The sequence below is a fragment of the Chaetodon auriga genome, chromosome 20 (assembly GCF_051107435.1).
Source record: "Chaetodon auriga isolate fChaAug3 chromosome 20, fChaAug3.hap1, whole genome shotgun sequence".
Lineage (NCBI taxonomy): Eukaryota > Metazoa > Chordata > Actinopteri > Chaetodontiformes > Chaetodontidae > Chaetodon > Chaetodon auriga.
Genome location: NC_135093.1, coordinates 21,773,069 through 21,797,131, shown reverse-complemented (window position 1 = coordinate 21,797,131; position 24,063 = coordinate 21,773,069). Strand labels below are relative to the sequence as shown.

Sequence of the window (24,063 nt, the reverse complement as noted above, 5' to 3'; positions counted from 1 at the left end):
ATGTTGTGATGTAGTTGCGGTCTGTTGAGCATTAGACTGAACAGATACAAAGAAGGCACAGAGTACATACATCACACCATCTGGCATCATACCAACACCAAACAGCAGCTCCCCGTGTTGCAGCATTAGGCAGACCTTTACAGAGTAGTAACAACAAGATAGACGGCTGTATATATATAGCACCAATACACCGCCCTGAGACGAACAATTGCAAGTTTTTTTCCAGTATCCTATAGACAAATGCATCAGGCAGTCACTGGATGAAGTTTCAGAAAGTAGCACACAGCAATCATGGAGCAAACAAAAACTTCTTTGAAATTATGACAATGAGTGTACAGCTAGAGTATGTCATTCAGTTGCCAGGGTGCATGTTGAAATAATTCTTTATTTTTACAAGTTTTTGAAAGTGAGATGTCCTATTGTGACATACAGTGTCAATACTTTCAATAAATAAAGCAAAAGAGTGCAACAAACAAGTACACTATTTGAAATTTAAGCTTGGGGTATTCCCAAGTTGACCTTAAGTGAAGGGTTTTTTATAAGCCCATTTTAAATCATTAAGGAAATGTGAAGTAGAATAGCTTGAGTCCTGAATGGGAAAACAGGATATGTCCACTCCATTTATCTCCAGGATGAGCAGAACCTGATCAACATGTTTTAGAACTAATACAAGGAAAACCATTTCTTAATTAATGAGTCTTCTCTGTCTTGTAACATTATATCAGACTGTGATTTTCATCCAAATGGTAGAATCAGCCCTCTTTTTATGCCCTTGTTCCCTCACTTTCTCTCTGGCTTCTTGCTCATTCTGTTTGCCAGAGATCATACTCAGTACTTCTTATATTTATCCTCTTAGTGCACTCCTCATTGCCTTTTGTCATTGCCCATTCTGTTCTTCATAATGATGTGTTTTCCTCTTGACCCTCATCCCCCATCTCTTTCACCACCATCATCTCCCCCGCTTTCACACTGGCAACGTTTCCATCCTCTTTTCCCTCTTGGCCTTCATCATCTTCCTCACCCTCCACTTTACAGTTTAGCCCCTCTTTCTCTGAGACAGTGTCAGCCATCTCCATCATAGTCTGTGGATCTTCCGGTTTCCTTCTAATGCAAAGGATGTTACCCAAGGTGATGACAAAGGCTGACAGTGTGACCTCACAGCCCGCCAACAGGAAGACATACATGTACTGATGTGTGGCATCCAAGAGAAGACCTGGTGGATAGTACAAGAATATTAGCATGGCTGTCACTGACTGTAAAAGTGAAACAGTGGTGGTGTAAGACACCACATACTACTAGAAGAACACTGAACATATCCAGAAGTGACAGTAGCTATAGAGTGATGTTCTTGAATTAGCTTCTCTCGTGAATATTTGTGTCAATACTTTTGGCTGAATAGCAACTGTAAGCTTCAGTTCATGGCTCTTTTGTGTCTTTATAAAGGATTTTGGTTTAAAGGTTTTGAAGGGCCACTTTAGAGCTGACAACACATACAGTAGTGTGTTTAAAAACGTGAGTAAAGCTCAAATTCCTTGTAATAGCTTTTATTTCCATACACGCAAATGATTGGGAACACTGCACATTCTATGCCAAATCAAAACATGAAGAGAGATTCATCAAATTTGTCATTACTTGACAGAAGGTGAAGAAAAAGTAATATTAGGCTGTTCAAAAGAATAGCAGTGTCTGCATTTTTCTTTACAAACTCAAACATTTACTGCATAAACTGAAAAATGCTGGAAGATTTAGCTTTCCTGTGAATCACTGAACTAATATTTATTTGTATAACCACTGTTTCTGAGGACTGCTTCACATCTGTGTTGCATGAAGTTGACCAACCCCTGGGCTACATTTGATTGGACTACCTTCCGCAATTCCTCTGCATTTCTTGGTTTTGCCTAAGAAACAGCATTTTTGATGTCACCCCACAATTTTTTCTATTGGATTAAGGTCTGGCAATTGGGCTGGCCACTCCATAACATTAATCATGTTGGTCTGGAACCAAGATACTGCTCGCTTACTGGTATGTTTGGGGTCGTTGTCTTGTTGAAACACCCATTTCAAAGGCATCTCCTCTTCGGCATAAGGCAATATGACCTCTTCAAGTATTTTGATGTATTCGAACTGATCCATGACCCCTGGTATGCAATAAATAGGCCTGACACCATAGTATGAGAAACATCCCCATATCATGATGCTTCTACCACCATGCTTCACTGTCAGTGTTGGGGGGGGGGGGTCGTCTGACAAACTGTCTGCGGCCCCTAGACCCAAAAAGAACAATCTTGCTTTCGTCAGTCCACAAAATGTTGTGCCATTTCTGTTTAGGCGAGTCAATGTATTCTTTGGAAAATTGTAAACTCTTCAGCACGACGTTATTTTTTTTCAACAGTGGAACTTTGCCGGGGCTTCTTGCCCATAACTTGGCTTCACATAGGCGTCTTCTAATTGTTGCAGTACTCACAGGTAACTTTAGACCTTCTTTGATCATCCTGGAGCTGATCATTGGCTGAGTCTGCCATTTCGGCTATTCTTCGATCCATTTGAATGGTAGTTTTCCATTTTCTTCCATGTCTTTCTGGTTTTGCCATCTGGTTGCCATTTTAAAGCATTTGAGATCATTTTGGCTGAGCAGCCTATCATTTTCTGCACTTCTCTATATGTTTTCCCTTCTCCAATCAATTTTTAATCAAAGTATGCTGTTCTTCTGAACAATGTCTGCTGATTTTCAGAGAGAAATGCATTCTAAGCAATATGTACAACATTTGCTGCCTTTGTCCTTAAATAAGGGCCACCTATTTGACACCTGTTTTTTCACAGAATGAATGACCTCACTAATTGAACTGCGCACTGCTACCAATTGGAACATGCCCCTTTCAGTTAATGATTCAATTACACAGAATTAGCAGCATGCATGTCTGTTGGGCCTGTTGGTTTTCTATTACTCTACTACACCTACTAGTAGATTATTTGCCATGTAGAAATATAATTTCTACCAAAAACAGTGATTGATCTGGTTAGCGATAGTGGACAACTACTTATTTTGAACTGTACCTGTGTGGCTTCAAAGATGGTACTCAGCTCTAATCGCTACTCAATGCTCAAGAGATCAGTGCAAATCAATGTTAGGCTTACATGAACTAAACTTGCCATAAGCAATTGTAAAATCTCACTTTTGTATAGCATAGATTTAAATTATCTTCCTTGGTTAATACTTGTGGATATGTCTATATATAATCTGATGAACATGAAACGTGCCAAAAGTTTTTTACATTGTGGAAATGGCTTTTTCTGTCTATGTCCCCATTGATTTAGCTTTTCTTATACTCTAGGTCCGACTACAGCTCATTCAGCTTTGAAATACTGAAATAATAATAATAATAATAATAATAATAATAATAATAATAATAATAGAAATTGCGTATCTGTAAGTATTAATAGTCATCACTGAGAAATATGAAAAAAAAATACAAATCAAATAGTGAGACACTGGCAGTCAGTCTGCTTTCTATATTTTTATAGTAGTGTAAGGATACAGATATAATCCAAGACACACAATTATAAGGCAATTATAAATAAGACACACCTTTAGGGGTATTACATATGTTTGGTATGGTAATAACTAAATAAAACAGTGCAGTATAAATTGTATTGAATATGTATATATAGTAAATAATATTTTATTTATGTATTCAATTTATGTTTATTTATAAATGTATTTATATTTATATATTTAAATATAATAATAAAATTAAAAAGAGTTGGACAACATACAGAACAGTATTCTCTTTGTATTTATTAAATGTATCTATTATTATTATTATATACTATTTTATTATTGTACTATTTCCCTCCTCACCATTTTATTTTCTATTTGTATTTATTATTTAGTAAATTATACTATTATAATACTAATTTTATAATATATACTATTTACTATCATTAATCAAATGGTATTATTCTAATTATATTGTTATTAAATTTCTACTATAATACTCTAATATACATCTTATTGTATTTAAAGGGTAATAATAATAATAATAACAATAATAATAATAATTGTACTATTACTACATCTCACTTTATTGCTTAAACTATTATTCCAAAATCTCTATTGAGATTTCTGCAGCAATGAATGAAACTTTGAATCTTAGTTTTACATTTTACTGGCTCAAACTTTCCGCATGCCACCCTCTTGCCACATCATGAATATTACTCTAGATCTGTCACTGTCTGGATGCTTGGTCACTTAAGTCCTGGTGAAAATACCTGTATTAACCATCATTTGAAAAACATCTGCTTTTTTGTTCAGAATTGGGAAAAAATGAAAACTATGAACCTTAAGTATATACAGTCTCAGATGAACAAATGTGTAAGAGATTTGAATGTTACGAGAGACACGTTCACGTTCATTTCTTTCATGCTCTGACCTGCTCCAGGAGGTCCCACAAGTACAGCAATAGCTTCCATCAGCAGCACTAGGCCAATGGCACTGGAGAACTTCTCTGTTCCTACGATAGCCATGAGAACCTCAAACTGTAGCGCTCCCACCATGCCATAGGATATACCAAAGAAGATACAGAAGACCACCAAACCTGTATAGTCATTTGCCTGGAAGCAGAGAAAAAAGGAAATTACTCAACCTAATAATAGCTTCAAGGAACAAACAGGTGATGAAACAGGCCTTGTTGATCAGGAGCTATATAAACAGTAACCTAGCCTGTCAAATTTACAGTATTCACTGTTCATGAACTAACCTACATCTACATCAGTCACTTTTCACCAGCCTAACGACAGAATCTCTTTCTTTAAATTCAGTGGGGTTTTTTTCTTTTTCTTTTTCTTTATTTTTTTTCTTTAAAATAGATTAGTTCTTTGGACCTGCATGATGGCAACAGACAGAAACAGTATGTTTGTGAAGTGACTGCAAATCCTGGTTGGTCTTTGTGGCATACAGGCATGTTCCTCTCCATTCTCCTTGTGATATAGAACCCATTCCTGCATTGTTACCTGTGATCCTATAATGTCAGTGCACCCATTGAAGATTATAGCAAAGCTTAACATGTAGACGGCTCTGGGCCGCACACACTTCATGCCTGCTATAAGTCCTGACACAGGCCGAGCAAACATATCAACAAATCCCAAGATGGTGAGCAGCAATGCTGACTTGGTGTCTTCATAGCCGAGGCCTTTAGCATAGTTCACCACAAACACAGGGGGCACAAACAAGCCCAGCACCATAACAGATGCTGCTATGGCATAGATGACAAAACCTCTGTCCTTGAACACGCTGAAATCCAACAGTTTTTTCTTTGGCTCAGCTTTCCTTTCCCTCACTGCACCATCCAGCTCTTGAGGTTTCTTAAGGAACAGCAATGGCCGCATGAGGGCACCACAGGCACAGCAGTTGAGCAGCATCCCTCCCAGTATGAGGAATCCCCCCCTCCAGCCATACTGGTACTGCAGAATCTGTCCCAGTGGGGAGAGACAGCACAATGCCACAGGGCTGCCTGCTGCAGCCAAGCCATTGGCCAGAGGACGTTTTTCACTGAAGTAGCGATTCAGCATTATCAGAGACGGCTGGAAATTTAATGCCAAACCCAGACCTAAAGAGAGAAAGGCAATGATATAATATATAATTATATAATGTAATTAACTTTGCAAAGCACTGCATGACAAAGACATGTAAAGTTGTGTGTATTTGTAAAACACACAGCGGTCCATTACTTTAGAGGACGTTGGACTTAAAATCATTTCCTGGAGACTTACCCTATCTTCACCTAACCCCAACCATAACTACTATTTGCCTGACCCTCACCCTTACCCTCACCAAAAACAGCCATATTCAATTCCCTTCTTTCCAGAGCAAGAATATAGCAAACTTCATGAAAATTTTGGAGAGTAGTTGTCAAGATATGCTGCTGTATAGATGGTGTGACTGACAAAACAGTTACAAGGAAAAAAGACACACATTGCAAAAATGTAGCACTACAGTACTGTATTTTGTGTTATTTTTATTTCCATTGCTTCCATTCTGGTAACTTCGATAACTGGCCCCTGCAGTCTACATGTCAAAGTATCCTTGGACAAGATACTGAACCACAAATTGCTCCTGATGCTGTGTGTGAGTGTAAATGGTTGCTGGACATAATTAGCAGGTAGCATATATCAACCAGTCCACAAACGTGTGTGTAACAGGTGAATGCTGACTAGTGTTGTAAAAGCACTTTGAATGGTCATTAAGACTAGAAGAGCACTACATAAATACAGTCCATTTACGATTTTGTGCTGTATATGTTTGTGCTGTGACTTACCCGTTATAACGCCAGTGCAGAGGTAGATGTGCATGATGCTGGTGGCAAAGGAGGCCAGAATCATTCCCAGCGAGGCAAGAAGCCCTCCAACCATCATCACTGGTCGACAGCCAAACCTGTTCACCAATACACTGCATAGAGGGCCTAAGAAAACAAAATCAATCAGTAAGCACACAGTATACACATGTGTAGTATGGTATTTTGAGCATTTTGATATGTGTTATCCTTGTCTACCTGTGCCATATAGCATGGCAAGCAGAATGGATGAGATCCAGGCAGTGTCGCTGTAGCCAACATCATACTCTCGGATCAGCTCTTTGAAGAAGACGCTGACAGCCTTGGGAAAAGCATAGGAGAAGCCAGTGATGATGAAGCAGCCAGCCAACACTGCCCAACCCCAGCCGCCGTCTGGTGCCTTCACTCCAGGAGGCCCGTCATCTACCACTGCTCCTCCCATGTTGCTCTCTGACTGTTGTGTTGAGGTCAGTGGCTATAAACACAATGGTAAAAACAAACCCTTAAGTCATAAGGTCTTTATATTTCCTCAAAATTTTCATGTTGATTTTGTTAATCATTTTATCCCATGGTCATGTCCTAGAGCACTTCATACTTAATACAGTTTAAAACTCAGAGGTTAAATCAAGAGAGATGAAGATTCCTCTTCATCACAGCATTATAATCAGTTCAGTGTCAGAATCAGAATCAGAATCAGAATCAGAAAAAGCTTTATTGCCAAGAATGCTTTTACACATACGAGGAATTTTTTCTGGTGAAATTGGTGCATGACACATCTACTAAAATATGACACATCTACTAAAATAAGAGCATAAAATATAACAATTTAAATATATATACACAAGTCTGTTATTGTTCTTGCTATTTATCAGAAACACAGTACTGTTTTTCAGAAAGAAGTCCAAGTTGAGCGTTAATGTAACGCATAGAGTTATATTTATATCAGTCAATGTGACAGAATGAGTCCGAGGTGGAATGTGAAGAGTGTCGGGGGGGGTTCCGGGCCTTGTTGGTAAGGCTGACAGCAGACGGGAAAAAACTGTTCTTGTGGCGTGAGGTTTTGGTTCTGATGGACCGCAGCCTCCTGCCAGAGGGGAGTGGCTCAAAGAGTTTGTGTCCGGGGTGAGAGGGATCAGCCACAATCATTTCTGCACGCCTCAGGGTCCTGGAGGCGTACAGGTCCTGAAGAGATGGTAGATTGCAGCCAATCACCTTCTCTGCAGACCGAATGACACGCTGCAGTCTGCCCTTGTCCTTGGCGGTGGCAGCAGCGTACCAGATGGTGATGGAGGAGGTGAGGATGGACTCAATGATGGCTGTGTAGAAGTGCACCATCATTGTCTTTGGCAGGCTGAATTTCTTCAGCTGCCATAGGAAGTACATCCTCTGCTGTGCTTTCCTGATGAGGGAGCTGATGTTCGGCTCCCACTTGAGGTCCTGGGAGATGATAGTTCCCAGGAAGCGGAAAGACTCCACAGTGTCAATAGTGGAGTCACAGAGGGTGATGGGGGCGGGTGAGGCTGAGTTCTTCCTGTAGTCCACAACCATCTCCACTGTCTTTAGAGCATTTAGCTCCAGGTTGTTCTGATTGCACCAGGTCACCAGATGGTCAACCTCCCACCTGTAGGCGGACTCGTCGCCATCAGAGATGAGTCCGATGAGGGTGGTGTCGTCCGCAAACTTCAGGAGCTTGACAGACTGGTGACTGGAGGTGCAGCTGTTCATGTACAGGGAGAAGAGCAGAGGAGAAAGAACACAGCCCTCGGGGGATCCGGTGCTGATGGTCTTAGCGTCAGAGAGGTGTTTCCCCAGCTTCACGCACTGTTTCCTGTCAGACAGGAAGTCTGTGATCCACCTGCAGGTGGAGTCAGGCACGCTCAGCTGGGAGAGCTTCTCCTGAAGCAGAGTTGGGACGATGGTGTTGAAGGCAGAGCTGAAATCCACAAACAGGATCCTAGCGTAGGTTCCTGCGGAGTCCAGGTGCTGGAGGATGAAGTGGAGGGCCAAGTTGACTGCATCGTCTACAGACCTGTTGGCTCTGTAGGCAAACTGCAGGGGGTCCAGGAGAGGGTCAGTGATGTCTCTGATGTGTGAGAGCACAAGGCGCTCAAAGGACTTCATGACCACAGAGGTCAGGGCGACGGGTCTGAAGTCATTAAGTCCTGTGGTCCTTGGCTTCTTGGGAACAGGGATGATGGTTGAAGACTTGAAGCAGGCTGGCACGTGACATGTCTCCAATGAGGTATTAAAAATGTCTGTGAACACTGGAGACAGCTGATCAGCGCAGTGCTTCAAGGCAGATGGGGAGACAGAATCCGGTCCAGCTGCTTTCCGGGGGTTCTGTCTCCTGAAGAGTCTGTTGACGTCCCTTTCATGGATGGAAAGAGTCGTCACTGAGGTGGGGGGGGGGGGGGCCTTTAAGGTGGGCATTGGTGGAGGTGACTGGAGCTGGAGCTGTTCAGAGGTGTCGTGGGGGATGGTTGCTGGACTGTCCCTTTGTCTTTCAAAGCGGCAGTAGAACTGGTTCAGGTCGTTGGCTAGGCGTCGATCGTTGATGGAGTGGGGGGCTTTAGGCTTGAAGTTAGTGATCTGCCTGAGCCCTTTCCAGACAGACGCAGAGTCGTTAGCTGAGAATTGGTGTTGGAGCTTCTCAGAGTACAGCCGTTTAGCCTCTTTCACCGCCTTGCTAAACTTGTACTTCGACTCTTTGTATCTGTCTTTGTCCCCACTCCTGAAGGCCTCTTCCTTTGCCAACCATAGCTGCCTGAGTTGGGCTGTGAACCAGGGTTTGTCATTGTTGTAACTCACCCTGGTGCGTGATGGAACACAGCAGTCCTCACAGAAGCTGATGTAGGACGTCACAGTCTCCGTTCTGTGTGGTAAAATGGACCTTTTTTCTTGTTGTGTTTATTTAACCCCCCACCCCCAAGTAATGATACACAAGATTATATACACAGTACAGCTACACTCATTCTTTATATGTGATAAATATAATGTATTAATAGAGTTAATACAGTTTAGAAATTCTCTGTAATATGTAACTCCCAGATGATCTGATCTCTTAAGCATGTGACAGCTTCTGTCATCTTCAGACACATACTGTATCTCTCCATCCATGCCCTGTCGGTCTGTTATCATGGAAGAACTTGGATCAGTCTGTCTGCTTTCACAAAGAACTTGGACCAGTCTCTCTACTCTCATGAGGAAATCGGATCTGCCAACTCTCCAGATCAATACAATAGACTCTGCCTCCCCTGAACTCATACATTGCTCATTGTTCATTGAAACTGTTTAAACTCCTTTCTGCCTCCTGCCTCATTTGTCTGCACCTGGCACTTTGGGTCCTGTAAACTCTGCTAAAACCTAACTCTAAAATCCTTGAGAAAGTAGTCACTAAACTTATTCTACTTATAAGATAAGATAAACTTTATTTATCCCAGAATGGGGGAAATTCACATGTTACAGCAACAGGACAGAGTGCAAGAAGTCAGAGGACAGGAAGACAAAAAAAATATTGCAGAAGTGTTATATACCCTATGGTAATTTATAAAATAGACAATACGTTCACACTTAGGTAATTTAAAATGATGATTGCACATAAAAACAGAGGAAAAATGTGAGATGTGATTATGTTATCAGTACAACTTGCATTTGAGTGAATGTTATTGTGCACTGTTATACAGTCTGATGGCTGTAGGCAGGAATGACCTGCGGTAGCGCTCCTTCCTGCACTGGGGATGTAAAAGTCTTGAGCTGAAGGAGCTGCTCAGGGTCTTCACAGTGTGGTGCAAGGGGTGGGAGGAGTTGTCCATGATGGATGTCAGCTTGGCTAACATCCTCCTGTCTGCCACCTCTTTGATGGAGTCCAGTGGGCAGCCCAGGACAGAGCTGGTCCTCTTAACCAGTTTGTTCAGTCTCTTCCTGTTTCTGTCCGTGCTGCCCCCTCCCCAGCACACTATGGCATAAAGCACTGCAGAGGCCACCACAGTGTCATAGAAAGTCCAGAGTAGAGCCCTGCACACACCAAAGGACCTCAGTCTCCTCAGCAAGTGTGGGCGACTCTGGCCCTTCCTGTACAGGGTGTTAGTATTGTCTGTCCAGTCCAGTTTATTGTTGAGGTGAACACCCACATACTTAAATGAGTCCACCACGTCAATGACCGAGCCCTAGATGTTCACCAGTGTGTGAGGGGAAGGTTTTCTTTGGAAATCAATAACCATCTCCCTGGTCTTGCTGGTGTTTAGGATCAGGTTGTTCTCCTGACACCAGTCCACGAAGTGACCCCCCTGTACTCCTGCTCATTCTCCTCTGACACACAGCCAACAATGGCACTGTCATCAGAGAATCTCTGCAGATAACAGAGGGTGGAGTTGTACCTGAAGTCCAAGGTGTAGAGGGCGAAAAGGAAAGGTGACAGCACCATTCCTTGAGGGGCCCCTGTGCTGCTGACTATCACATCTGACACACAGCTGTGTAGCCTCACATACTGCGGTCTGTCAGTGAAGTAGTCAATGGTCCACGCAGCCAACTGTAGGTCCGCACCAGCCACCTCCATTTTCCCCTGCAGGATTGACAGCTGGATGGTGTTGAAAGCACTAGAGAAGTGAAAAAGCATGACTCTCACAGTGCTCCCGGGGGACTCCAGTTGAGACAGGGCCCGGTGTAGCAGGTAGGTGATGGCATCGTCCACCCCAATGCCAGATCGATAGGCGAACTGAAGCAGGTCCAGCGCAGAGCTCTCCTGGGCATGGAGGTGGCCGAGGACGATCCTCTCCATGGTTTTCATGAGGTGGGAGGTCAGGGCGACAGGTCTGTAGTGGCTTGGTTCCCTGGGATGGGTTGGTTTTGGAACCGGCAGCATGCAGGAGGTCTTCCACAGGGTCAGGACTCTCTCCAGACTGAGGCTCATGTTGAACATGTACAGAACAACCTGACTGAGCTGGTCTGCACACTCCCTGAGCACCCTGGAGCTGATGGTGTCTGGGCCTGTGGCTTTCCAGGTCTTTGTCTTCCTGAGCTCCCTCCTTACCTGGTCCATAGTGATGGAGAGGGGGGAGGGGGGTGACTGTGGGGGGTAGTCCAGAGCTGTAGGTGGTGGGGGGGGGGGAACCTTGATAATAATGGGGGTTGGAACAGAGTGGTTTGATGGGAGCTGAGGTGTTAAAGACTGCAACAGAGGGGAGACGACCGGCCTGGAGAGGTGTGAAGAAGTCGGGCCCCAATGAGAGAGGCCTGGAGTGGGGGCAGTATCAAATCTATTAAAAAACAAGTTTAACTCATTTGCCCAGGCCTGACCTCCAGTGGTGGCTTGTCCATCCCCACTTTTGCCATGGCCCGAGATATGTTTGGATACATGCTCCCAATGTGGTGTGCCCCAAGGATCAATTTTAGGCCCGATTCTTTTTAATTTATATATGCTCCCACTTGGCAGTGTCATCAGGGGACATGGTATCAATTTTCACAGCTATGTTGATGATTCACAGTTGTATATTTCCATGTCTCCTGATGACACAGGGCCACTTAATGCCCTTTTTAACTCTATTTTAGACTTATGGTTCCTAAAGTGTCCAAAAGCAGAATAGGAGCCAGAGCCTTCAGCTATCAAGCTCTTCTCCTATGGAACCATCTTCCAGTCTTGGTCCAGGGGGCAGACAACCCCCCTGTGTTTAAGAGTAGGCTTAAAACTTTTCTCTTTGATAAAGCTTATAGTTCAGGCTGGCGCAGGCTAGCCTTGGACCAGCCCCCAGTTATGCAGCTGTAGGCTTAAGCCTGGTTTATGTTTCTGCGTCGCATCGACGCCGTACCTACGCCGTCGACGCAGACCCCTACGTGGACCCTACGCCGTAGCCTGACATGCACCTGTGAAAAATCCTGACTACGCGTCGCATCGACGTGTCGTGAAGTGAACGTCGAGGACTGTGTTTGGTCCGCTCAGAACGTAATTTCCGGTTCAGTCGCAGCCCTATGGTCACAGTACAACAACAGCGCCTTCTGCGTCGCCTGTTCTTCAACATTTGGAGTAACAACATTTGTTGTTCAATATCGATGAGCTCCATCTCCAAAAACAACCGCTCCATCTCAGTCACCATTGTTGTCTCTGACCAGAAGAAAACCAAGAAATCCGACAAGAGCCCCCCGAAACCGTACAAAGACACAGCCACACACCCCTAGCGGCTTGGCGGTGAATTGCGGAGCAACGCATTCCCTCGACGCAAAACTATGAATGCTCAGTGACGGTGTCGGGTGTACGCCGTAGGTATGGCGTCGCCGCGACGCAGAAGCATAAACCAGGCTTTAGACTGTCAGGGGACTTCCCAGAACACACTAAGCTCTTCTCTCCGTTTGTCCTCCTCTTGCTCTCTATCTGTATGCATTCATGTCCCATTAATGAATTTTGCTAACTTGACATCTTCTCCTGATTCGTTGTGCTTTCTTGTCTCGCAGGTTCCAATGCATTGTGAATTACAGCCCATGGTTGCGTCAACTGCCATGGCCGTGCTTTAAGCTCCTCCTCCTCCTCCTCTGGTAGCTGGTTTCTGTCTGGGCTCGTGATTTCCCATCTTGTTTTCTGTATTTATTTTAATTTTCCTTAAAATTGAAAGTTTTAATTTTTGGCTGAATTGGACATCTAAAGACATATTTTATGGACAAATATTTAAAAGTTGTGGATGACCCTTGCGACCTCTGATATTTCACGGATACACTCTGCTCTGGCCTACTGACAGAAAAAGCCTGCTACGGCCTACCAACAGAAAAAGCCTAGGGCAGCTAAAGCTAACTAACTAGTACCAAGATGCCTCCTTTCTCCACAGATGACCTCTACAGACTTCTGAAGCAGGTTGCAGTGTTGGAAACTGAAGTTCAGCGTCTCAAAATAAACGCAGAAGTGAAAAGACCTTGTGGAAATGACAGCACTTTGCCACTGACTCAAAAGAGCGGACTGGAGAATGCTAACATCCAGCTAATTAGCTCTGATACAGCTCCCACAAAACTAAAGGGCTGTGTACCGAGTAATAAATGTGCCAGTATTAGTCCTCCCTGGAATGCTCTCGGGGCAAAGCCCAAGAGTAAATCAGCTGATATGGGGAGACGTTCTACAGGTAGAACCCAGCGCACAGAGATCTGTGATGCGACAGGCTGGCCTGCGTTATCATCCTCCTCAACACCTGTGCAGAGTAAGGCACAGCTGTGGATAAAAGCTAAAGGGGAAGGGGAAGCTGAGCAACAAAGCTCCCAAACCAGCTAGTGTACAGTTACAAAATCAGTTTGCTCCACTACTGCAGGACCCTGGATCTCCAAATGAAAACCTGGATAACTCCTCGGACTCACAGAGAAGGGTAAGGCCTGACAGGAAGTCAGAAGCTAGAAAGCTACAAGGAAAGCTACTGACTGGTCCTGAGACTCTGGTTGTTGGTGATTCTGCTATTAAAGACATGGGAAGCATGTACAGCAGAAACACAAGAGTGTTGTGCTTTCCTGATGATACAGTCTCCAACATGACCGACAGAATCCTCAGTATTGTTGCAGAAATTCCAACTTTGAAATACCTTGTACTGCACACAGGGGCAGATGATATTGCGAAACGTCAATCTGAAGTGCTCAAACGAGACTTAGATAAACTGCTAAATGCAGTGAGCTCTCTGAATGCTGAGGTCTTCTTCAGTGGGCCTTTACCACCAGTCAGAGGAGGAGGAGAGAGATTCAGCAGATTATTGGCAGTAAACAAATGGCTTTCAACTGCATGTGATGTCCACCTAGGTCACCATCTCCAACCACTAAAACTCCACCTAGGTCACCATCTCCAACTGCCCATACTCCATCTAGCTCATCATCTTCACTGGGTATCCCATCACCCTCCTCCCCCCTGCTGGAGTTTACTGATCAAATGAACGAACTTGTCAGCGCTGGTATCAGGCTTCCTCCTCACCCATCTGGGATCTTGTCCCCCCAAATTCCACCCCGCCCCCTACAACCACCCTGTCCCCCTCCACCACCACAGCGCCGACGGGCACCACCTCCACCTCCACGGCTTGATCTGAACCTACTCCAGTCCCCTAGTAAAAGCCCAGCACAGCCACCTATTTGTGTTGGTAACTCATGTGTTCCGGGTCCAGCTTTTAAGGCAAAAGGTATGCCTGACTTTTCCAAGGAAAAGCAAAGGCCCATTGTGCCGGAAGCTTCATTGATTCATGTCTCAATAGGTAGGAGGAGAAGATCGGCCCATCTCTCCAGAAACATCACATCATCGAATTTAACATGTATTCCACATCAGCCACAGTATGTTCTAAAACATGGGGATGTTGGACTTTTTAGCACATTTAAGTTAGCTCTTTTAAATGTTAGGTCTTTGGCAGGTAAATCATTCTTGATCAATGACTTTGTCATCAAGCACAAGCTTGATTTTATGTTTTTAACTGAAACTTGGTTAGGACAAGATAACAGCGCAGCAGTTCTCAATGAGTCAGCCCCTTCGAATTTCAGTTTCATAAGTGAAGTAAGAATGCATAAGAGAGGAGATGGAGTCGCCATTTTGTTTAATGATAGCATTCAATTCAAGTAAAGTAAAGTCTCTTATGGTCAGTTTGAATCTTTTGAATATGTTGCCATTCAATCAAAGTCTCCCTGTCAATCAGTCTTCGTAACCATCTACAAGCCTCCAAAATACAATACAAAGTTTTCCGATGAGTTTGCCAATCTACTGTCTGTTGTTTGTATTGATTTTGACTGTGTTGTGTTCGTGGGTGACTTCAACATTCATGTTGATAATCTCAAAGATGGATGTGCTAAAGAACTTTTAAACATCCTGGATCATTTTGGCCTATCTCAGCACATAACACATTTAACACATAACAAAGGGCATATATTAGATTTGGTTATTTCCAAAGGGCTTAATATCTCTGAGATTGTGGTGACGGATGTTGCTCTTTCTGATCATTACTGTGTGTCATTTAAAATGGCCACACCTGCTATTCTTAACAAAGTGGAACAGAGGTAATCAAAAAGCGTTATATTAATGATAACACCTGTACAGTTTTCACTCAGTCTTTTACACTATCACCAACACTGCCCTCAGATTCAACTGATGACCTTTTAAACAGTTTCAGTTCCAAAGTTGTGACTATTATTGACTCCATCGCCCCAGTTAAGACAAAAGTTTTATCAGGAAGGAAAACGACACCTTGGATAAACACCACACTGGTCAAAGTCCAGAAAAGAGTCTGCAGACAGGCAGAGCACAGGCGGCGAAAAACCAAACTCCAGGTTCATTATGAGATTTACAAAAACAGTTTCCACACCTATAATCATGAACTAAAGAAGGCAAGGCAAGCATTCTTCTCAGAGATTATCAACAGAAACGGTAATAATGCCCGCACTTTGTTTTCTGTTGTGGATAGACTGACAAACCCCACAGCATCAGTCCCTTCTGAGCTGCTATCCAATAAGTCATGCAATGAATTTGCAGCCTTTTTTACAGATAAAATTTCAAGGATAAGACAGTGTGCAGCTCCAGCTCAGGCAAAATGATAAGTCCATCTGTGCCTTCTTGTTCTCCAGTTAATCTAGCACATTTAACCTTCTAGATCATACAAGGCTGACAGAAACTATATCATAGTTAAAATCCACAACATGCTGCCTTGATACTCTGCCAACAAACTTTTTTAAAAATGTCTTTAATTGCATAGCTCCAGATGTGTTGCAGATAATAAATAATTCTCTTCAGTCTGGTCACTTTCCCCAGGCCTTGAAAACTGCAGTAATAAAACCTCTCCTAAAAAAGACTAATCTGGATTCTTCAGCGATAAGTAACTACAGGCCAATATCAAATCTTCCCTTTCTAGGAAAAATTATTGAAACGGTTGTTGTTCAACAAATGCATGCTTTCATGATGCAGAACAATCTTTTTAATGCATTTCAGTCTGGATTTCGTCCACACCACAGCACTGAGACTGTTTTAAATGACATACATCTGAATAATGATGCTTCCAAAGCCTCAGTCTTAGTATTATTAGATCTCAGTGCTGCCTTTGATACAGTTGATCATGACATACTTCTTGACAGACTGGAAAAGTGGGTGGGACTTACTGGCACTGTACTACACTGGTTCAAATCTTATTTACAAGATAGAGACTACTTTGTGTCAATTGGTGAGCATGTGTCTGAACGAAAAAAGATGATGTGTGGGGTGCCACAAGGGTCCATTCTCGGACCACTTCTTTTCAATATCTACATGTTGCCCCTAGCTCCGATTATGGAGCATCATAATATTTCTTATCATACTTACGCAGATGATACACAACTTTATTTTTCTGTGTCATCACATGACTACAGTCCCTTACTTTCACTGAGTGAGTGTATTCATCAAATCAATGAGTGAATGTGCCAGAATTTTCTTCAGCTTAATGCAGATAAGACAGAAGTGATTGTATTTGGCCCCAAAAATGAAAGGTCAAAGATCAGTTCTCACCTTAATGCCATGTCACTGACAACAACAGATAAAGCCAGAAATCTTGGTGTAATTATTGATTCTGACCTGAATTTTAACAACAATTTAAAGCTCATTACCAAATCAGCCTACTACCACCTGAAAAATATAACCAGAATTAAGGGATGTCTGTCCAAAGAAGACATGGAAAAACTTGTCCATGCATTTATTTTCAGTAGGTTGGACCATTGCAATGGAGTCTTTACTGGCCTAAACAAAAAATCAATTAGGCAACTACAGCTGATTCAAAATGCTGCTGCACGAGTCCTTATAAACACCAGAAAAATGGACCATATCACACCAGTCCTCAGATCACTACATTGGCTTCCTGTGAGTCAAAGAATAGACTTTAAATTCTTACTGTTGGTCTACAAAGCATTAAATGGTCTAGGACCAAAATATATTCTAGATTTATTAACTCCATATGAAGTATCCAGACCTCTCAGGTCATCAGGGACAGGTCTATTGTGTGTTCCCAGAATGAGAACCAAACAAAGTGAAGCAGCTTTCAGTTATTATGCTCCTCACCTGTGGAACATTCTCCCTGCACACCTGAGGTCTGCACCAACCGTCAGCTCATTTAAATCAAGGTTGAAAACATTATTATTTGCTTCAGCTTTTACTTAAAGTAAATATATTTGCTCAATGACTTAAATCATTCTAAATGCTAAATTATTGTCTTTTACTGGCTTCTGTTTTTAATTTTCCTTTAATTGTATTTTATTTTTTATTTTTCTGTTCTCCTCTAATCTCCTTCTTTCTTTCTTTGAAATGTATGATTTTAATATATTTTTATGCTTCTGTAAAGCACTTTGAATTGCCTGGTGTATGAATTGTGCTATACAAATAAATTAGCCAATTTGTCATTATTATTCAACATTTTCCAATTATTATTATATACATTGTTATTGTTATTATTATTATGCACATATACTGCCATATATTAACATAAACATATACCGCCATACTCATACCATATACTTATACTATCACACACTATTTTATCATTAGTCATTTGTCTCTTATTATCGTAGTCATGGCTATAATTATTATTGTCATTTGCCGGCGGCTGTGGCTCAGGAAGCTCGGGAGGTAGAGTGGTCATCCACTTATGAGATGGTCGACGGTTCGATCCCTGGCATCGGCAGTCTACATATCGAAGTACCCTTGGGCAAGACACTGAACCTCAAATTGATCCGGATGCTGTGCCATCCGTGTGTGAGTTTGTGTGAATGGTTAAAAGCTCATAATGAGCAGGTAGAGCAGGCCTAGCCACTATTGCGCGCATGTGTGTGTGAAGGGTGAATGCAGACTTGTTTTGTAAAAGCGCTTTGAGAGGTCGCCAGATGAGAAAGCACTATTGCTCTCCTTGTTTCTCTCTGTTGCTCTAAATCCAGCTCGTAGAAGAAGATATCCGCCAACCCAGAATCAGGTTTTGCTCAAGGTTAGCATGCTCTATATGGAAAGTGTCTTAGGACAATTTCTGCCATGGTTAGGCAATATGTAATTAAAACTGAATTGAAAATTGAATTGAATGCAATAAAAACATTACACCAAGTAGTAAATATCTACTGCCATTGTGCAAATTAGGGCCTAACTCTCAATATGCCAGAATGGCGTGTTACTTTAAATGTGGAATGGTTGCATTCAGAATACATGAATAGTATCCTATTAAGACTGATGCTGATTTTCATGGAGCCTGCAAAGTTGAAAAAAAGTTCAAAATCCGTTTCAGTGTTTCAACCATTTAACGCAACATTTTACAGTGCACCCTCAAATTCACATCAGGGGAATCAGCCACCTATCAAACTGTGTTTTTTATTGTTCCAGGCTGAAGGATATTCTCGAGGATGTCAGCAGACTTGTGTATCTCAAGGTTAAGTAAAACGGAGGAATGATTATGTTGAGAGTCCTGGCATCAGCCTCAGGGATTCAGTCGAGCGCACGTAGGCAGTCGACTACTCCTTCGTCACATCCATTACGACAAAGAGCCCAACCCCTGAGAGTACATTGCATCACAAGCGGACCTCATCACCCACCATATCAGGAAATGACCGTTTAACGCCTTCTGTGTAAAATAACACCCATTCCAATAACACCCAAGATAACCTATGTTGTTGTTTTTGTTGTTGCTTTCGCTTCTGTTGCACTTGACGGGTATCCGATTGTCTGGTCTTAGTTTGTTGACTTGGTAGTTGGTTGGATGCATGACAAAGCACTACAAAATAAAACAGACAACTATTTCTATATAATTTTTATTTTACCTAGTCCAGTTTAAAAGCCGCGGAACATTTTGTGAAACGTGCACACTGAGCGTATGGCCAAACTTAGACCTTTCACTTTTTTATATGTTTGATAGAAAATACAGATGTCCGAGATATACACCCCCTTTACACCTTACCGTGCGTCTCGTATCCAGACTACAATTACAATTACAATTTGTCATTCGACAGACACTTTTATCCAAAGCGACGTACATATCTATATGAGTCATAGTATTAACTGAGTGCCTCAATTGCCTGTTGAACTCGGTCCACTTTATATAAAACAGCCTACTCCTATTTTGATGCTTATTCTATGACGTAGATGCGACAGACAGATGCGGATCACCGTGCGTGCTGACAAACCCCGGTGGCCTACGTGACGACCGAGGCGTTGGTCTTCACATCAACAGTTAGAACATGATAAAAGAACGGACACTACGCAGAACCTAAGGACTTCCAATATAATTTGTACATTAATACACCAATCTTTATTCACTTTTACCCTTTACTCGCCTGATATTCAACCACCTGTTACTCTGATGTAAAACAGGTTATTGCATAACAGCAAAATGCAGTATTCCACAAAGGCAGTAGCCTAACTAAATTACACACACAAAACAAAGAAGAAAAAAAGACAGAAAAAAGAAAGAAAAAAAATCACACGGTACCTGCACTCACCCTCTCTCAGAAGCGCCTCTGCGAGACAGCGTGTGCGCGCTTCATTTATAGTACGGCAGCGCGCAGCCGGAAAGTTCTGCCGGGATTCCCCATAACTCCACCTTACTCCCTCCTTCCAAATTTCTGCTTAATTAATGTCTACAATACATTGTAATGAAATAACCTGGACGCCAGGATATGTAAAGAAAGACGTGAGGCCTAAACTATGACTACTATCTTGCTGTCTGTTTTCTCTGCTTCACTCTTGCAGTAGTGTTAACTGATTTTAGTTGTGATCTTAAATAGAAAAATAGTGGTAAAATGTAACAAAGTAGACGGTTTTAAACAAATAAATCTTCATGGTAGTGCATTGGGGCACGGAACCAATTGTTTATCACTGTAGCGGGGGAGCAATTTAACTGACGTTCGGTTGCCATGGAAGCCATTTGCATCACAGACGGTCGAGACAAGTTTGACGGAATGTTGAATTCAGCTCGTTGAATGATGTTCTTAGCTAAGCGTGAAGTAGTTATTTGTTTGGTCCGTACATCTCGTGTTGACTGTGAAGAGTGAAGATCTGCGGGCCTACACGGTACTCATTTTGCAGATAGCCGTTGAGTGCTACAAAAGCGAAAGCTGCTGTACTGTATGACGGTAGGCTAACGAAATGCGTAAGTCAGTGTGTGTGCCTATTAGTAGAAAACTATGACTACTATCTTGCTGTCTGTTGTCTCTGCTTCACTGATAAATGCGTACACACATCTTGCAGTGGTGTTAGCTGATTTCAATTGTGATCTTAAATAGTAAAATAGTGGTAAGATATAACTAAGTAGACAGTTTTGAATAAATATTTTTTTGGTCGCTCCATCTCGTGTTGACTGTGAAGAGTCAAGATTTGCGAGCGTAAACGATACTCATTTTGCAGATACCCGTCGAGTGCTATAAAAGCGAAAGCTGTTGTACTGAATGACGGAAGGCTCCTATTTTTTGCAAATTAGGTCATGTTCAACATTATATCGTTATTATGAGGTTAATCCAGAAACATGGGTTTTGTGTGATCTTTTTCCATAGAAAACAACACTATTTCACAAAACACAACAAAATAGAAAACAGCATTTCACAAAGCAATCCGCTTTTCAAACGTATTCAGTATTTTTTACTCAACTGGAAAGTATTACAGAGATTTAGTTGGAGGAGCAGCAGCTCTTTATGAGATTTGTCAAGGACGTCGAAGGGGAAAGTGTGTCAGATTCTTGGTTAAATTGCAACAGCAGAGATTCCAAACTGTGCTCCTGTCAATACATTGAGTGAAACTAAAATCTACTAAGCCTGTGGTCCAGACTGTTAGGAGATGGACCAAAGAGGGAAATCTTAAATTACAAACCTGCTTCGTTTTTGAGGCTGTAGCTACAGACCTAGATGAATTCAGTGATTTTGTGACACCTTTTATCAGCTTTTGTAAGGGCGCGTATGCCGACTAAAACTTTCTGCACATGCAACAAAAATCTTTGCCACGCCAAAAAAAATGCTGACAGTGGAAATCAAAGTAGCAAAGAGAAGCAACACTAAAAAGTAGAAAACTGGTTCTCAAGCAATGACCCTGCATCACTGTGGAGAGGCCTGCAGGACATCACCAGCTACAGGAAACCATCCTCCTGGCAATGTGGAGAACTTTCAACTACCTCATGGCATGAATGTGTTTTACTGCAGGTTTGATAAGTCAACATTCACCTCACCCACTTAGACTTGGATGTGACACAGCCAGCTGCACACATAGCCCTCCATCACCATACTGTGCTGCACTGTGACTGCTGTGGAGAGCTCCAGGTTTCTGGGATCCACTATCTTATAGGACTGGAAATGGGTGTCCAACATCGACATTGTCATCCTAAAGGCCAAGCAGAGAATTCCTGTGCCTGCTAATGAAATTTAACCCACTTCAGGAGCCGGCGATCTCATTCTACTCTGCAATCATTTATTCTGTGTCCTGTATCTCCACCACTGTCTGGTTTGGATTTACCACCAAACAGGACAGAACAGACCACAACTGACAGTCTCTGCAGAAAAAAATCAGTGGTACCAACTTACCCTCCATTCAGGACCTATACCTCTCCAGAGTCAAGAAATGGGCAGTAAATGTCACTGCATACCCACGCACTCCCTCAAATGCCTCCTCCAACTTCATAACTTCACAAAGACAAATGCATAAATGATTGGCCCTGAAGCATCCCACAGTACATCCGTGGCAAATCAGTGAATCTGTGAGACTTTTTATCCATATACTGTCAGTGATCACTCTAAACTATGAATTAACTTGGGTTCTGCACAATCACAAACAATAACTGTTGTCCCTATCTTTTCCATTTTGTGAAATGTGTTTTCTAAAATGTTGAATTTTCTGTTTTGTTGTATTTTATAAACTGTTGTGTTTTATGTTTTAGGTAGAAAAAAACAGAATTTTTCTGGAATCCAGGGGGCTCCATAATGTGTAGCATGGAACCATTGTTAGCATTGCTACAGGAGGTAAGCTGGCTATTAGCATGAATACTATGCATTGCAATGCATGATTACCTATTTTGTCCTATCCCATTTCCGCCATGCAGTCAGGTGGGGACAGTGGACTGGGAGGCTTGGAGGCCCAGCTGGACAGTAATGGGAGGGAGTGGAAGCAGCTCCTGCATGCAAGGGTTCATCAACTGGAGGGTTTCCTCAAAAAGGCACAGGAAGAGTGCTCCACCCTCAGGTACCACGTCTACATCCACCTCACATCAGAATCACAGTACTGTAAATGTGAACTCCCATATGAATTTAAGATTTGCCAGTGGACCCAGGTCTCAAGATTGATATCACCAGCAATACATGCATCTTATTACTTTTTTGTCAGGTTGAAACACAGTTGTTTTCACTGTCATTTAATTTGGTGATTATTTTATCAATTAATTGATTAATCTCTTATACGAGACAAAGCAGAAAATCTTTTTGTGAAAAGAATGCTTGGAATTTTATTTTAAGATCCTTAAATATACATATACATATATACAGGTACATATACATTTTCTGCCAGTTAATCAACCCATTACTTTTTTCAGTGACATGTTATCTAACATGTCTTTTCTAGTTTCTCAGGCTTCTGATCAATTCTGAATTTGAATTTGTGTTCTTTTATCATGTTGCATTTGTTTTCTTTAATTATAGTCTTTTGCACATATTTGTTGCTGTATGGAATTAAATGATAAACGGACTATATTTTTATGGTGCTGTTTCTAGTATGAAGACCACTCAAAGCGCCTTTACAACTCTGCATTCACTTGTTTGCACACACATTCATACGACAGCGAAGCCACTTGCTCATTACAAGTGTTATCCACTCACACTGAGGCCAGGGATCGAACGACAGACCACTCAGCTCTACCTCCTGAGCCACAGCCGTCCATGGTTTAATGTTAAGCAAACTGAGTATATTTAATAATTAGTAAGTCACTGATAAGTAATTAAATGTAATTATAAATAGAAGTGCCTCATCTGCTTGAGTGTGGAAAAAGTTGAGTAATCAATTGTCCAGTAAACTGAAATGACATCTTTATGACATGACAGTTTGAACATTTGAACTCTTAAAGGGTTGAGCAAAGTTACAAAAGAACACATTTCCTCACCTACCGATAACAGCATCTATCCATGCATATAGCTTTTGGTTTTATTTGCACAGGTTTTAAAATATTTGTCAGCGATATCTGCCCATTGCAGTGAAGGTCCGTGGATTATCAAGAGTAACTGGGACATTGTGTCTTGAATGACACATTGCTACTGCATGCTCTTGAAATGTTTAAATGTCATTTTCCAGTGCTGCACCTCAAACTAAATTCCATCTACCTCTATTGTATTGAGATGGAGGCAGCAATCTCTGAGACAGATATCTCACTGTCTGAACAAATAAAACAGACACAAATATTAAATATTTTAATAGAAAGATACCACTACAAATATGTCTAAAATAAATATTTGACAAAACACTTTTTTTTGTTTTGTTTTTTTTATTTAACAGACCAGAATCAGCTTTATTGGCCAAGTAAATTTACACATATGAGGAATTTGCCTCACTGAACTTACACACTGTTCCAACAACATTGGACCTCATGCAGGAACCAGCTGCACAGACTTGTTAGTAAGTGGCATGTACAACCAGTTTTAGAGAATTTTTCTCATACTTAAAATTTTCTCTTACTGTAGGTACAAATGAAATTCTCATGTGATCCAGACCTTTATATTTTGCATCTATTTTTTTCACAAATTAGTGTGTACATAATAGTTAAATGTTTATGTTTGCTTATCT

General features: G+C 41.9%; 2 protein-coding genes across 4 annotated transcripts in view; one reads left to right on the top strand and one right to left on the bottom strand.

Annotated features, from left to right (window-relative positions):
* Positions 1 to 114: 114 nt before the first annotated feature.
* slc16a3b (solute carrier family 16 member 3b) lies at positions 115 to 19,783 on the bottom strand. 3 transcript variants are annotated; one of them, XM_076759855.1, is made up of 6 exons: positions 19,745 to 19,783; positions 6,549 to 6,804; positions 6,315 to 6,458; positions 4,882 to 5,606; positions 4,431 to 4,611; positions 115 to 1,213 (listed from the first exon to the last, which is right to left on the bottom strand). In XM_076759855.1, the coding sequence occupies exons 2-6, from the start codon at positions 6,769 to 6,771 to the stop codon at positions 897 to 899; spliced, it is 1,590 nt and encodes a 529-aa protein (XP_076615970.1). In that variant the 5' UTR covers positions 6,772 to 6,804; positions 19,745 to 19,783; the 3' UTR covers positions 115 to 896. The 3 variants fall into 3 exon arrangements, with proteins under 3 accessions (XP_076615970.1, XP_076615972.1, XP_076615971.1); XM_076759857.1 differs by having other exon boundaries at positions 5,011 to 5,606; XM_076759856.1 differs by lacking the exon at positions 19,745 to 19,783 and adding an exon at positions 9,138 to 9,182.
* Positions 19,784 to 20,176: 393 nt separating this feature from the next.
* ccdc57 (coiled-coil domain containing 57) overlaps positions 20,177 to 24,063 on the top strand; it is a 58,147-nt gene continuing 54,260 nt past the window's right edge. Inside the window, 3 exon segments of the mRNA XM_076759783.1 lie at positions 20,177 to 20,387; positions 22,179 to 22,256; positions 22,337 to 22,476. Coding sequence (XP_076615898.1) covers positions 20,382 to 20,387; positions 22,179 to 22,256; positions 22,337 to 22,476 — 224 coding nt within the window. The 5' untranslated portion in view covers positions 20,177 to 20,381.

Coding starts and splice junctions, on each gene's coding strand:
- slc16a3b (XM_076759855.1), bottom strand. CDS start 6,771: ATGGGAGGAGCAGTGGTAGATGACGGGCCTCCTGGAGTGAAGGCACCA. Junction 5,607..6,314: donor CTGCACTGGCGTTATAACGG/GTAAGTCACAGC, acceptor TTCTCTCTTTAG/GTCTGGGTTTGGCATTAAAT. Junction 1,214..4,430: donor TGTGGGACCTCCTGGAGCAG/GTCAGAGCATGA, acceptor ACTATCCACCAG/GTCTTCTCTTGGATGCCACA.